Source organism: Drosophila ficusphila, unplaced genomic scaffold (assembly GCF_018152265.1).
Source record: "Drosophila ficusphila isolate 14025-0441.05 unplaced genomic scaffold, ASM1815226v1 contig_791, whole genome shotgun sequence".
Taxonomy (NCBI): Eukaryota; Metazoa; Arthropoda; class Insecta; order Diptera; family Drosophilidae; genus Drosophila; species Drosophila ficusphila.
In genome coordinates, this window is record NW_025064737.1 from 10098885 (window position 1) to 10114468 (window position 15584).

General features: G+C 42.7%; 3 protein-coding genes across 17 annotated transcripts in view; 1 reads left to right on the forward strand and 2 right to left on the reverse strand.

Annotated features, from left to right (window-relative positions):
• Positions 1-15584, forward strand: part of LOC108096643 (synapse-associated protein of 47 kDa) — a 28748-nt gene that overhangs the window by 2272 nt on the left and 10892 nt on the right. For 10 of the 15 annotated variants that reach the window (XR_006245819.1, XM_017198408.2, XM_043209164.1 and 7 more), the window contains one exon: positions 8343-8390. The exons of the other annotated variants lie outside the window; for them this stretch is intronic. Coding sequence is in view for 9 of the 10 variants with exons in the window: in XM_017198408.2 (XP_017053897.1) it covers positions 8343-8390 (48 nt within the window). In the remaining variant the exon portion in view is untranslated. The remainder of the gene's footprint in view (positions 1-8342; positions 8391-15584) is intronic. 15 annotated transcript variants of the gene reach the window in all.
• Positions 9479-14417, reverse strand: LOC122319710. The gene is given in 5 exon segments (XM_043209179.1): positions 9479-10069; positions 10137-13923; positions 13985-14266; positions 14268-14364; positions 14413-14417. Coding segments are annotated over 3 exon segments (249 nt in total). The 3' UTR covers positions 9479-10069; positions 10137-13923; positions 13985-14119.
• Positions 14386-15057, reverse strand: LOC108096731 (E3 ubiquitin ligase TRIM40). Its single transcript, XM_043209171.1, has 3 exons — positions 14784-15057; positions 14499-14722; positions 14386-14443 (listed from the first exon to the last, which is right to left on the reverse strand). Exons 1-2 carry the CDS (start codon positions 14937-14939, stop codon positions 14681-14683), a joined length of 198 nt encoding a protein of 65 aa, XP_043065106.1. The 5' UTR covers positions 14940-15057; the 3' UTR covers positions 14386-14443; positions 14499-14680.

A 15584-nucleotide genomic window follows, 5' to 3' on the forward strand; every position in this document is an offset into this window, starting at 1 on the left:
TATTCGCTTGATTTTTTGGACAAGTTAAGCTCGATGTGATGGCCTGTTAATGCCACAAGTTGCAGGCTAATCCTTTGGACAAGCCAAAGTCAACTAATGCCCTTGTTTTTCACTTAATTTCGCGCATTAATATTTAATTGTGCGAGTGTGCGCTGAGGCCAGGATGTCAATAATCCGGGGCACGTTTTTCCAACCAGCTGCCAACAGCTGGTGTCGATGTCTTTGAAACTCGAGTCCGTGATGTGTCACGCCTATTCAATGGCTCCGCCTTCCTCCACTCGCTTCCACTCCCCTCCTTCCCCGCCGCTCCTTTCACTATCAATTGACATTGACAAGTTGGACCAGCTTCGTGCTGCCTTTTTTTTGTATCTCGCTTTTTGTTTTCCTTTAGCGGGTTTCCAATGAAAATAATTTGCACGTGGCTCCTGCATAACCACAAAATGTTGAGTCATTCGAGCTGGCTGCTGTCCTCCGCCTTCCTCCCTTTTCCCTACCCTTCTCTTCTTCTTCTTCCTTTTGCTTTTGAACGCTCGTACACTCGGGTTTTCGACCAGCTTTTTGTGTGTGCGAAAAACTGTCACCAATGTCGGCGAGTAAAAAGGAGGACGAATCGTAGGATTCGCTTATGGAGGAGAGGGGGCTTTGGGGGGGGCAGGAAGGCAGGATGTGTTCCCTTTGGTGGTTGCTTTCCAGTTTCCAGTTGACTTTTGCTCGTTTTGCGGATCGATACGAGAGAGCCACGAAACGACGCTCCTCTCGCTTCGCTCGGCGAAATGTGCACATGTGATGTGGCCAAAACGAGTAAAAACGACGCCATGTCGCCCGCTCCCTTAGCGTTTTGGCGCCCCTTTCCCCCGCCACGTCCCCCCAGTCCCCTTGTTGTCCTTTTGTCAGCCTATTTAATAATTGTGCATTCAGAAAACGTGTGTGTGCTGGCTTGTTGCCTGTCTTTTCGCCTGTCTCCCTGCCATTTCACCCAAACGCTCGGCAATCAGCGTTAAATCTCTATAATTTTCCATGAATTAATTTATTCAATTTTCGCTGTCTCGCATACGAGTTGCTCATTATGCGATTGATTAATAACGGAGGGGGGAAGTGGTCGAGTTTAGCCCAGATTGTGGCCAAAAATCGATTAAGATTTCACTTTGGTCTGCCGGAGTAATTACCGAATGCACTGGCCTCTTCTATTTGGCCCTGCAAATCTCCACCTGTACGTACATACGAGTGTAGTACATGCGCTTCTTCGCTCCCTTTTCGGATTTTTTCTGTGTGCTCCGCCAGGGCCAAAGTTGTTGGCGCTTTCAAGGACATTTACACTATTTGCACTTGCTCTCTGCGAGTGTGTCTGTGTGCGTGCCCTTGCCTTTGTTGCTAAAATTATGCCAAAAACGAAGGCATGGCCAGGCAGGCAGGCAGAAATACAAAAAAAAAGAGTAAGAACTATTTCATCTTGCGCTCAAATTGCTTGGCAAACAAGCTGGACAAAAACGACTCGCTCCTGAGAAAGTAAGCAATGCATTTTTAACACCGCTTGACACAATTTGCTCACCAACAATAACAGCAACTTTTGATTGCGGACAAAAAAGTTGTTGCCGCTCTATTCGGGTCATCATTAACGAAACAAAACGGGGGCAAACAAAAGTTAAGAAACAAATATTTACCCATGTCGCTTGGTCTTGGCCTGATTGAAATATGCTCTCCTCCTCTCTCTGCTGTATGCAAATGGAAATTCAGCTAAAATTATATAAATATTACATTTGGGCCAACGAATCCCAACGAAAAGCAAATCAAAAGCAATCCGAAGTTTTGCCATTCCGCCCACCTGGAGACGGCAAACATAATAAAATCAAAGCAATGGCCTCAAAATAAATAAGTAAATGCGATCTAGCCAAAAGCGAAACCCACAGAAATTTATCGACGCGACATTTGGCCTCCTGAAACACATTTCCCAAGGATATAAAAAATATAAATAAGAAACCGACCCGCCGAGAATCCAATTGAAACGCTGCCAAGCCGAATGCAAAAAAAAAAAAAAAAAAAACTGCTCAACCTCTCGGGCTACTTAAATTTAAAGGCGGTATTAAAATTTCATGTCAGGCCAGGACACCGCCACCGGACATATCGTCGTCGCCATCGCCATCGCCATTCGGCAGGACACAGCGTGGGTGCTAACGATGCCTTGTCCAACCGCTGGCCATTTGACATTTGCCATTTTGCGGCCCAAATTAACGTCCTGGCCCCCGAAAAACAGCCATCTCCGTGGTCAGCACTGCACGGAGATGGTCGTGCCCCTTCTCCCCCCTCCTCCACACCCACTGCAATTTCACTTGGAGCCCCTCCTTTCGGCAGGACCTTAATTGCCGTCTGCACAGTGGGTGGTCCCCCGGACGAAACTATTTGTTTTGTGCTTATTTTTTCAGCTGTCGCATTTAATTCAATTTATATTGCCCTTTTTCGGACTCTATTGTTGCTGCTGTTGCTGTATTTAGTGAGCTCGAATCTTTTGCTGGTGCGGCTTTGTGTGTTTATTGTTTGTACCACAAATTAATATTTATTGCTCTGGGCATTTGTTTCGTGCTAAATCATTCGGCCCATATAAATAGTAATTTTTATGCAAATTAAGTGTTTGTCACGAGTTTTTCACTACCTAATTGCTGGCCAGGGAATTTCCCACGCCCACGGCAAAGGAAATGAAAAGGTTGATTTGTTTCACGATGCGTGTTCCACGTTATTTCGCTGAATTCAATTAGATTTTTAGGTTGCAGAAAGATTTTATCTCAAAATAAAAAAACAGAATGCATAAAGGTAAAAGGTAGTCTCATATATTTTCTTGTAAGCTTTTGGAATACCCATAATTGGCTGCCCAGTTGCTACATTGCTAATCAAAGGCCATCGGAATGACCAATCAACTTAACACGGATTTTATAGATGCACCTTTTGACCCCGACACGTCGACGCTGTCCGTGCCACTTCTGCCACACCAATTGGCGGTCAATTATGCCCGAAAAAGTAAAGTGGGCCAATGGTTTTTGGCAAACGAATTTTTACGACCCTATACGCAAGAGAACCGAAAAAAATAATAAAATTTAATGCGGCTCGTAAAGTGACCCCTCAGTTGTTGCCCAAGGTGCGAACAACGTAGATGTTTCGGTGGCTCGATTTAAAGCGCAATGAAATCAGGACACGGCAGAAACATATGGAAATGTAGGAAGTCGGGAGGGAAACATATGTTAGCAGTTTGCCTTTTGCTCGAATAAAGATAAATTGAATGTCCGCAGGACGGGAAAGTGCACGGCCGGAAGTCAACTAAAGCGAGGCAACAGGAAGGCCAGTCACGGCGAAAACTTTCTGCTTTCAACTCCGTTTCTGCCGACGTTCCATCGTTCTGTTTCTGTTTCTGCTACTGTTTGAGTCCTTCACGATAATGTTGCCATGTTGCTATATTGCCGGGCCTGCTGCAGACGGAGACGATGATAAAGTCGCGTTAAGAGCCAAGACAAGCGTTGGCAAAACATAAATATTAACGGAGCGCGGAAGTGACAGGCCAGGCGGGTAATGGCAACCCACGATGCAACAGACAGGGACAGGGAGAGCAACATCCATCCGGGGAACAGGAAGCGTGGGACTCTCTCTGTGTATCTGTGTGTGTGTGTTTGTACTTGTGTGTTCTTCTGTGCTTGTGTGAGTGATGGGCCGCAGCACGCACACACATAAAAGCAACCCCCCCACCCGAACAGGACTCCCAGGACTTGCGTCAAAGTAGCAAATTACAGCGTATCGCAAAAACGGCAGCCAGACTACGTGCTTTGTTCCTATTTTCCGCTGGCCTCGCAGCATGAGAAATGCTCTGCCAAAAACTTTCGTGGATGTCAGCAACGCTCGCATCCCCATATTTATGGAAGTGAGTGTGCAAACGGCAAGTTTAAAATTAAACAACTTAGTTTTCTCTTGGTGCTTTAAACAAGTGCGAAGGCAAACGAAGAGTTGTTTCCTCTTGGAAAATTCTCTTGCTGAATTGGTTGGGTAACCTAACTTGTAGTTACAACTTTTTGTGGCTGGAGAACCAAAATTAAAGGCTTCATAGTTAAGAAAACGGATATTTTCTAGTTATGTAATTCTTGAATAACTTTAAGTTATTTGTTTTCAAATTCAAAATTACTTAAATTAAAATTTTACTGTGGTATTGTAAGCACGTTTACGATTGGATTACAAATACGTGTTTATGGCCATTTTTCAGGATTGTACGCTCTCGCTCACCTCGCTTATCTGCGGTATTTTGTAGGTCATTAGGTGCACATATCCAGTGCTTATCCAACTATGCAAACGATTGTTGGTATCACACATCATTCCATTCCCCCGTTTGGGGATGCTGTCAGTCGCAGTCATAAAGCCAATGCTTCCAGCAAATAAACCGCCTCTTGAGTAATATTTAAAATTTACATAAAACTGCCACGCTCTATAAAATGCCAACATGCCAAAAAAAAAAAAGTAATAATACAGAAGAGCAAAAGTAGAGAACATCACCGTTTGATAAGCCACCCAACAAAAGGAGGGAAGGGAAGGCAAATTTAGGGACCTGTGAGGGTTATATTTGCATTGCGTTAATGGCAGCTCAGTTGCCAGTTTTAAAAGCCAGTCCCAATTGCTCATGTGTCTGGGTTTTCCCCTCTTTCCCTCTCTCTCTTTTTCAGCTTTTCGCCCTCCCCTCTGATGATGGTGTGTTTGATGATTTGGTCGAGTGTAAAACACATAGCCCTAAGCTTTCAGGGCAGCCATTTTGTTTTGCGCCGTGGTTCATAAATTTCTGCCTGGCTCTGCAGTTGAAATTTATGGCTGGGCTTTTTTCCGGGGCTCCTGCCTAATCACAGTGACGGGGCGTATACGTAATGCGGTGCTGCGTAGGTGCGTGGAGCAGCCATCTGGTTCACACAGACATACGAAGTCAAAACAACTGATGATTGTCGCTGGGCATCAATTCCGGACCCTTTATCGAAGAGCCAAGCTCTGTGGCTTTTGTTCTTCCGTTGGACTAATGCAATTCTGCGGCTGGAAGAGGCAAAAATGTGTTTATGGCCGGAATGAAAAACACGCGTAATTCAATTTCAGCTTCAGAGGCTGCAGCAGCCTCGTTCCTTCGGCAGCCACGTCGCCTCCAATTCAATTTTCGGTTCCAACGGCTACGCCACCCGCAAGGCAGCGCTAACGTGCGCAATTAATTCTGTCAACAACAGGCTCTAACAGTCTAGCAGAATGGCTGGTGGCCATGGTTTCGGGTCCACGTTTTTCTACGTCGCACAATTTGCAATTTAAATGGCACCCCAGCAGTAGCGGCCAAAGCTGACATTTCAACTCTTTCTCGGCTCAGCCCGTTCGGCTTCTCGACTTTAATCCAATTCCGTGGACCTTTTTCGGGAATAATATAACTTTTAATGAGCATGGCTTGTGATTTGGCCGATTGTAATCAAGTTTCTGGGAGAGCCAGTATCCTTGAAACTTCCCCTCGCGGCTTTTCAATAAACAAAATTACTCAACTTTACTGCTAATGACATTATCCAATTTAATGTCACCCCTCGCAGCATCTCGGATCTCGAACGATAACAATCCTTTAAGTGAAAATTCACACATTCCATGGCTGTACGTGACAGCGGGGAAACCTTTTACTTTTAGCCGAAATTTTCGTGCCCAACGGCCTTCTTAAAAGGTTTCTGACTTTATCTCGAAATGGCTGTCAAAGTTGCTCAAGCGAAATTAAAGTCCCGCCGCCTCCAACTATTTCATGAAAGATTTTATGGCTTGAGCGATTGTAACCAGCAGCGGTTTTGTATGGGAAAAGTTTCTTTGAAATATCGATTCGGCCTGGCCGTATGTATTGACTAGAAAAGCGGATAAATAGCAGGTATTTCCACTTGTTGGCTTGACAGCAGTGGCCGCATACCAAAGTCAAAGCATTTCTTAATTAAATGACGACCGCAGCCAGTGGCCCGTTTGCATTAGATCAGGGTCACCTCATCCTGCCATATTGCATCTTTCATTAAATCGGTTTTCGTGTGGGTGTGGCTTTCAGTGTAAGTGTGAGTGCTGCAATTCATTCTGCTTCTGCCAGCGATTCATTCATTCATTCATTCGTTCGTTCATCTGTGACTCAGCACGTTGCTGTGTGAGTGTTGTGCAACTCGGGCGTTAATTGAAAATCGCAAACGGCTTAGTCCTTTCATTCAACTCTGGCCCTTCAAACAGTTTGCTTTGTAATTGAGTAATGAAATATGCCAAGTCATACAAGTCAAACCAACACAGTTTCGCCTGCATAACAATTAAGATAATACAGCAGACGAAAGGGAAAGGGAAGGGAGGAAGGCTGATGCAAGACTAAGAGGAATTGCTGCGGAAAGTGTGCTAAAGGTCAACACGTTGCTGCATCGTGGCGCAGTCCTTGGATGCTTCATCGCAATGTGCGCCAGTTTGGGTTACGCGGCGGATGAGCAACATTGGCTGCCAAGTCAAAAATCACTAAAAACGTTGCCTACTTATTGGGGTCCACTTTCAAAAATTAGTTTCGCTTATGTTTACATTTAATTTTGTGTGCTGTTAGCTTTTAGCCTCTTATAATTGTTATGTCGTTATGTATCTGTGCTATTCTGTGCTCATTTTATTAAATCAATAATTTATCCATATGCTTAAACCGATTTTATCCCAGTCCAATTTAGAAGTCGTGCCTGCTTGGCAATCACAATTGAATTAAATATTTTATAGCCTTCCGTTCCATATTTTGTTTGCATTGCATTGCTCAGCCTCCTGCAATCATTAATTCATCCATATGCTGGAATCAACTTTATCCTTGTTCAGCTCGAAGGACAAGCTTGTTTTGCTTTATTTATCCTTCGCAATAAACCATTATTATCTCATCAGTCCCAGGCGTAACCTCGTCAAATCCAACGTAGCTCTGCCATATGTTCCCAAGTATTGCTTTTGCCACAAGAACGAGAAACAAGAACAGCAACCAAATGCAAACAGTGCAGCGTGCATTGAGTGCCGGAGCGCACAACATGGCGTATACTTAATTAGCCTTATAATGAATGCTACGTTATGTAAAAGGACGCAGCAAGGAAACTGATGAGGGGGAAAGGAAGATGAGGAAGAAAGTTTACGTTCCCTGCTTTTGCTGTGGCTGACAATTTGCCATAAACAAGTTTGGAACGGGCGACTGTGGGGGTTCTGCAAAAATGGGTTGGTAGATGAAAACGAAGAGCTTCGCTTAATTGAATAAAATTTTCAGTTGCCGCTGTGTTGTTGTGCGGCATCGGTTGGCATAAATTACGCATGGCCACTCCCCAACATTTTTGCTCCACTACCACCACCAACCAGCAACCTACTACTGCACCCTACTTGCATTTCAGCCCTTGCCAATGTCCTTGCCCAATGCATTTTGTTGCATTACGTATACGCGACGTGTGCCAGCTTAGACTTTTATCTTGGTTGCCCTTTGTAAGTTGTACCTTCTACGAGTACAGTTGTTTTGTTTTGCTATTCAGGTATTGTTTCACAGGACACGGGCCGCGAATTGAGTGGCATTTTCATTGGGTCAAGGTCAGAGTCCGATTTGCATTACATTTCGATTTGAAACCTACCCCACCTGCAATTCAATTCGATTCGATTCGCCTCGTATTGTTTATCAATACGGAGCCGTCCTTGTCGGCAAATTGCCACATAAATATCTGGAAAACATATACTCACAATTCCCCCGTTGAGTTGATTTATGTTAAGAAATTGTTTTTCTCCGCTCAGCTTGAGATTTACGAGTCTATATATAGAGGAATGGCCCACTGGGTCCGCTTGAGCGTGAACTTTGGTCTTTTCTTTCGCTTTCATGTTGCGCCCTGGTCCCGTTTCGCGTTTGTAATCATATCCTTCGGCTTAATTAGAGGGTCAGGTCGGGAAGCATTTTAGTTCGGGTGGGCGTTTCGCAAGGCTTTTGTGCCTCGCTGGGCTAACACGGAATTATCTAATTAATTTGCCTAACACATTCAAAATCGCTGGCGAAATACATCTTCATTAACTTTGAAAACTTTTCATTCTTTTTGCAGGTAATTATACAGACGGCGAACAAAACCTGAAGGAAAGTAGGAAGCGCAGGAAGGAAATTAAATAAATTTATTAGTGTTTGCCAACCAGACGGAAAGGGTAACAGAAAATAGCCTTGAAAATGTATTATTTGTTTACTCTTCATTCCATTAATTTAAATACCTTTTATTTATCTTTATTGATACACCTTAAATTGATTTTGTGTACTTTTTATTATTTATATTTTTATTTATTTGGTTTTGTACTCTTATAATTTATTTTAGACTTCCCAAATCCGCTTCCCTGGTTGATTCATTAGTCACCGAAGCCACGTAAGTTCACATCGCTTATATTTTTGTATTATTGTTACGTTTATACTTTTCTAATTATACCTAATTAAAAGCCATTATCCAACTCCTCCAACACGAAACTATTTACCTTTTACAAGGCTGTGAGAGGAAAACTTTTCCTCGCAGTCGTAAAATCATTAACACAGCAAACTTTTTCTCAAACTCAGCCGTGACCACGCCCTTTTAAGCCACCGAATGGGGTAAAACCATGAGGGGAAGGTAGAATAAATCCAAAGGGCTGTCAAACAGAGAAAAACTCCCGTCATAATCGCCGCGGGGAAAGTCAAATACTCACACAAATTGCTTGCCCGCTGGCTATGAAAGTTTAAGAGCGTCGAAGTGGTAAAAACACCCACGACCACATGTGTAGTGACACTTTGCCGAAGGACTCGTGACTCCTTGGTGTAACCAAATGCTGGTTGGATGGGCGGCTCCACCACCAATCGCCGTGGGAAATTCGAGACGCGACTGTAAACGCTCGCCCACGTGTTGAGCATTAAGTTGCCTTTGTGCGGGCGGTGGGCCCCATCCTTTGATATTCGTTTCAAGTTAATTCATCTCAATCAGCTTAAATATCAGGCTAAATAATTCATTTGCATTTTCGGGGCGTGCTCGCTGCGTATAATTAATGCGCATAAAATTCCCAACACTTTGCACCTTTTTGCTACCAGTTTATTTCCGCCGCGCGCCTTTGGGCCGCCCATTGGGCTTCTGGCCATAATACACACACTCGCCCGCCAGTCAGCTTTTGATTGAGCGAAAGGAGCCGGAGTCCAGGAGCCAGGCCCCTTGGCGGCAATTGTCCCGAACCTTTGCCTTGGGATGTTTATCATTTCGGGGCCGGTGTCGCCAACATTCCCATTAAATTCGGATCGGGTCAGCGAGGGCTATAAATAAATGTGTGTATAGCATGAAACAGTTAATCACAAGCGAATGAGATGTCCTGCCATCGATGAAGGACGATTGTTTGATGCTCTTCTATTTATAACATTTTCAATCAGATCCCTCACTTTTGTCACCAGTGTTTGCACAAGCGTCATTGTGTTTGCCCAATGCGAAAAACGATGCTGTCACATCCACAAAATTCTATACTTTAAACAGAAAAGGGTTAAGGAAACATAATATTGATAGCTTACAAGAAAAATGGGGATAAAATATCAAAGCTTTGGCTTCAAATTTAAGGTACACAGAAAGTGATAAATGCACTGAAATTTAAAAATTACTTTAAAGAGTTAAAAGAGTAATAATGAATGTAGAGCTTCTTTTAGGTTCTAGATTTTTGTTCATACGTCACAATACGAATAATACGTTATGCTGTCTATTGATGTGTATTTTTAGCCCTATTTCCATCCTGTGATTCAGTGCCTGCGCAATCCTTCATCCAAAATCCAATATCCTTTGTTGTGGGCATCCGAATGGCAGCCAGGGAGGCCACAATCGGCACTCTCCATTCGGCATTCGCCGCAGGTGTGCCTGTCCCTGCAAAAGCGAGACGTCTTGCAAACGCAGAAACCGGAACGAAAAGGCTTCCAAGAGCTGGGTACACAGAAATGTCGGTCCACCTGTCACTTGCATGCAGAGCGGTATTTTCCTTCCGTTTTCCTATTTTTAGACGCTGCCGTCAACTTTTAGCCTAATTAACCTTGCTCATCTTCATTATGCTGAATGTACGCAAGAGTGGGACTAAATACATTGCCTAACTCTACTTAAATGTATTCAATCTCTCACCTTTTTAAAGCCGCCTAAACGTAATATTTTGATGGGACCTTCTACTTAACCTGCTTTTGATATTTTCCCCCGACTTGCTTTGATGATTATGTTTCTTAGCCGCATTTCCGGGCTTATCGCTGTCGTCCTGCCAAATGGATATGGCTTAGGTGCTCGTTTCCCTTAATGTTTAAGCCTCGCTAGCTGCGACAGCCGTTGGGCAATCATATTAAGTGGTTTAGTCAGGGAACGAAGGGGAGGCACTGGGCGCTTAATTATACAAGTATGATTATGTCCAAACGGTGGCAACTATTCGAGTTTATGGTGGCATGCAATTACCAAACTGTTGTTCTGCGGGAAGTATATGTAATTATCATACTTAAACAACGCCTTTGTTGTGGGACAGATTCGGAAAAAAGGCCAGACTTTATAATCACCTCTGGGTTGATTTATTTTTGCCACCTTTGTGGGCAAACGGATTGGGCAATGAATTACCAATCTGCCATCGAACTCGATTCCGCTGATTGGGCCAATCCGTGACTCAAAGAGCTCCAATCTGTGTTGACCAGTTTGTTCATCAATTCTCGCTTTGAATAATTTATGCTCGGTATTTTCCCTGGCTTGTTTTCGCCCTCGTCTGTGCTCTCCATGAATATTTGATAGCACACTTTCCGCCAGATATTTATGTTTGTGCAGCTCACTTTAATTGAAAATAAAAGCTAATAAAAAAAAGCTCGCAAAGTAAATACAGTGAAGCACAAGCGTGGAATAAAAAAGAAAGCAGATTTTAAATGCGATATGAAAATAGAAATCGGCTGAGCATGAAAAGTCAAATGTCACATGGCCAAATCGTAAATAAGGAGGGCAATCGTGTCGATGGATGGATGACTCACGTTTATGCAGGCGTTTAATGTTTCGTTCATCTTTTATTAATAGCTACACATGGCCATGATTATGTGGATGGTCCGCCCGCGGCGTCCTGCATCCCGGCTTTCCTTCCAATTTCCTGCTTGTTGCTTGTAGCTGTTTTCCCCGAGTCGCTTTTCAGGACCGGGCTTATCCGCCTTCTGTTTACCTGCTAGCTGGTAATTTGTCAAATGTGGATTTTTTCCCAGCCTCATTCGCTGGCTGTTGCGCCTCTGACAGGGTATGGCATTTGCCAAATGGCGAGGGTAGCTATAGCAGTATTTCAAACAGATTGTGTGCTCAAAAAAATATATGTAGTTCTCTTCCGAATTAGGGAAGAATTATTATCGTATGAATTCTGGGAAAGAAGCGATACTTTAGCTGAACTGTCATACCATTAATCCTATTTTTAAGTTCAGAAGGAATGCGAAATATTATATAGATGTTATAATGAAATCGTTTGAAATATATCGGAACAGATTTAGGGACCACTTTACCCTTGCAATATGATATAAGATATATTCAACTTAAGATTAAAGTTGAACTAAAAATGGTTTAATGGTTTGACTTCCATATTGTTCCTAAAGTAATATGTATCTGTAATATTCACATAACTCCCCCAGAGAGAAAGCCAGCTTGGATGGGGGTTACTGATGGCAATGATGATGGCTAAGACTCTTTGGCAGCAAGTGGAGGTGGAGAATGGAAGCTCAGCAGGTGCCTTTAGCCGGGTATCATTTATTTTTGCTTTATACACGCATTTAGCTTCACTTTCTTTTCGCCTTCGTCGTGGGGCAAATGTAATAAATTTCCTATAAGCATTATCTTTAAATACAGGGCCATTGTGTAACGGAAAGACCGAAGGGCTGGGGAAACAGAAAGATAGAGGGCTCAACATGACAACGGATGGTGTTACCATGGTCTTTAGTTATTGGCCCTTCAGCTTTTGCTGTTGCGTGTCTTGTTTCGATTTAGACCCTTTGAAACTGGATAAATCTCGGCTTGGCGCGAGAAAATCTCAATCCAATTAGGAGGCGAATAAACTTCACAGTACTCCAATTAACGGCAACAACAATTAAAATGGCCAATTCGCCAGAAAAGCCGTGAAAAGAGTAAGGGAACGGGAAGCGAATGGAGCAACTGCAACAGTTGACGCCATTCTAAGCTGACAATGCAATTTTCGCATCCGAGCATTGGGGCTTTGGGGGGTTTCTGAGTGAGAACGAAAAGTGTCAAGCTTCGTGGCAAGCGCACAAAACAACCAACACCCCCTACCACTCCCCCTTTTCCCACCTCCCCATATTTTCTGCTCTTTTTGCCACATTTGCACTCCTCCATTTGCACTTGCAATTGCAGTTGTCGTGGCTCTGCGTCCTCTGGATATTTTTCCCAGCCCAAAAGCCGCCCTCTTCGCTTTTTCCTGGCAGGCTGCAATTTACATAAGTGCCATGTGCGTTGCTCGTTGTTTTGTCATACACTTTTCCGAAGGGTATGACACCACGAATCCATGACAATGTCGCAATAAAAAAATATTGAAAGAGAGAAAATTGTGAGAAATATTATGCAAAATTCTATAAGGAAAATAGTCGGTAATCTTTAAACAACAATATGTTGAACAGGAAAAGCAGTTTAAGTTGCAATTGGTTCAATTTAATTGATTGCAATTTATGCGTTCAAGGTGATTTGTTTAACTCAATATAAAAGTAATTTGTTTCAAGAATACCGTAAACAATTTCACAAATGTAACTTCTATTTAGTATAGACCAAGTTATTGCACTTGTTTGCTCAACTATGCAAACTGCAATTTAACACTCTGTGGTTTGCAGTAAGCACCTGAAGCAGAAGCAGAATTTATCTTATGGAAGCGTTTAATATCGATTGCCGGAGCCAGTAAAACCAATTAATTAGTTTTCACTGGCCTTGTTTACCCTCCGGATTTATGATGAAGATGTCTGGAGAATTGAGGTCAGCCTTGGTTGTGGAAAATCCACTTCACTCCTTTGTTTCTGCTGATTTCTGGCATTGCGGCATGTCGTATTTCTTGTTCTATGTGTTTGCCGCAACGTTTGCCCAAACTTTTATAATTAAAACTTTTCACGGGAAAAATCTGGCGGGAAGACTAAAAAGTTCAAGTGAAAAAGAATGGTTAAAAAAAACAGCAGAAAGTCGATATGAATGCGTACGTAACACATAATAAAAAGTAGATGAAAATTTATGATCTTCACTCGAGAGAGATGCCAAGGTAATTCCGCAGGAAGTGTGGGTGAGCTACTTTAAGAGGCCATTCCTCAAGTGAATGTCCAACCACTTATCGGTTTGCTCGACCTAAGTTATGCAATGCCCGAATGGGAATCCTCAGAGCCATAAATAAGAGCGGAAGCTGTTGCCGCCGCTGTCAGGTCAGCAAAACTGCGTAGAAACCAACCAACCAACCAGCCAGTCAGCCCATCGACTTCCCTCCTGTTCTTCCTCTTCTTAACCAATGACGAGGACATAAATCACAAAAGGAAAAAATAAATAAAGGGAAAAAAGGAGATGTGCTTCACTTGGAGGCTAGCCAATTGCTAATGATAAGCTCCATGCGCGATAGTCGTTGCCGGACCGTATATCAATATGTAATAACTTTCCCATCGAGTTGGCTCCCTAATTGGTCTGGACAACATGGCGTATGCTCGACATATGCCCCTTTAATCTCTTGACCCAGTTGTGTAAAAATTTAATTTGCCACCACAATTAAGTGCAGTCGAATAAAAAAACAAAAAAAAATTTAATGGCGTTTGCTGCAGTTTTATTCGATTTACGGCTGCGATTTTTTCCCTCTGCTCTGATTCCGCATCGCTGGGCACTTCTCGCACAACGCGGCGTATGCGCAATGCCTGTCCAGCATTCAGCTGGCCTTGCCCTGTCATAATGAAGCATAATGCATAAGGATCTGAAGATATATAGAAACGGAGCCGCATTACCCGAGCCGCATAGCGATTGAAAATCCTTTGCTTGTCATTGTGAGTTCTATTCTATTTTCGCCTTACAGTTGAAGGCACTTCTTTTCAGTGTGGGAATGTGCGCGTGCTATATGCTATATGCTATATGCAGCACCATCATCTATAGCCTAGGCACACAAGGGGGCGTGTCCTTCCGCCCATTCCGCCTCGATTCCCTTCGCCTTGTACCGCCGCAGGCCGAGCATTCAATATTGCAATATGCGCATGGAATATCTGAGCGAGGAAAACGAAAAAAAAAAAAGGGGAAGAAGACGGTTCCCCAATCGATTGTTGTACTTGGCTGAATAAGACCCTCAAGGCTCGAGTCAAGCTATTTTATCACAATTCCAATGTTTTGCAAGCTTTCGATATTAAAAGGGCTTTTTGACAATTTAAATTTATTTGCTTACTTCATCAGATTTCGAAAACACCATTAAACTGCTGGAGGGAAAAATGTTTTATCATATAAGGAAATTGCCATCATTGCTTAACTTACCTTGATTGAAATCTAATTAATTTCGTACTTGGTTGACTTGTTAAAAAGTTTACAAACAATTTAAATAAAGGAAACATTAACACAGAACTTATAACAAATAAAATATAACAAAATAAAAAACATAATTAAACAACAATTTTAAACTGATAACAAAACAAAGACTAAGGATCCAATATACTATTTTAGGAAAAGAACACTATTTTTACTACGTTTCTCCGCTTGCTCTGGAAAAGGGAAGGAAATTGGATTTATACCGACTGTTGAAATAGGGTTTTCTTAACTCACGATGTAGTAATCGAAGGGAGCCCGGCAGAGGGGACACGACTTGGCGGGACTCTGTCTGTAGACCTTGCACAGACAGGTCTTGCAGAAGGTGTGCCTGCACGGGGTGTCCACTTGCTGACGCAGCCTGCCGAGGCAAACGGGGCACAGTTCGTACATTGCGTTTGTTTTTCCGACTCAGCTTCAGTTTCCCAGTTTGCAGGTGATCCTTGTGTTGTTTCCAGTGATTGACACAGTGTCAGCCTAGGGCGAAGTGTAGAGCAAAGCCGCCTCCGCTGGCATTCTGGCCACAATGCCTCCCACTCGCATGTAGTCTCGTCCTGTCACGTATCCTATGGGCTTGTCAGCGGGGTTTTATTTATGACAGTGTAGAAATGGTTCAATGAATGGCGCAGGACTATCAACGCAACAGAAACAAGTCCTTCAACAGGGTGTTTGTTTTAATGGGAAATCCTTACAGGGAAAGTGGTTGAAATGAAATATTGAAGTTTGCTGAACCCAAATATCTTCATTTATTTTGTACAATATTCTTAAAGTATTAAACTGTTCTTACTATTATTCTTTATTCTGTAATTATTGTGTTGCGTTTTATTTATCCGTATAATTTGTAGCAAATAATAAATGAAAATATTATTAAAAATTAAAGTGGGTTGACATACAGCTGTATAAATTTGTTATTAAATTTTAAAGCAAAAAGTTCTTCGTAATAATCCCAGAAAAATGTAGGAACATACGAGTGTACATTTAGTTTATTAGTTCTATTTAGGTCTTGGAAGCTTTTTGATTAACTGGTGGGAATGCTTG

Excerpts from the sequence above, each read along its gene's own strand:
- LOC108096731 (XM_043209171.1), bottom strand. The coding sequence starts at position 14,939 with ATGTACGAACTGTGCCCCGTTTGCCTCGGCAGGCTGCGTCAGCAAGTG. Across the intron at positions 14,723-14,783 it reads CTCCCTTCGATTACTACATC|AGCAAGCGGAGAAACGTAGT; the intron begins GTGAGTTAAGAA and ends TCCCTTTTCCAG.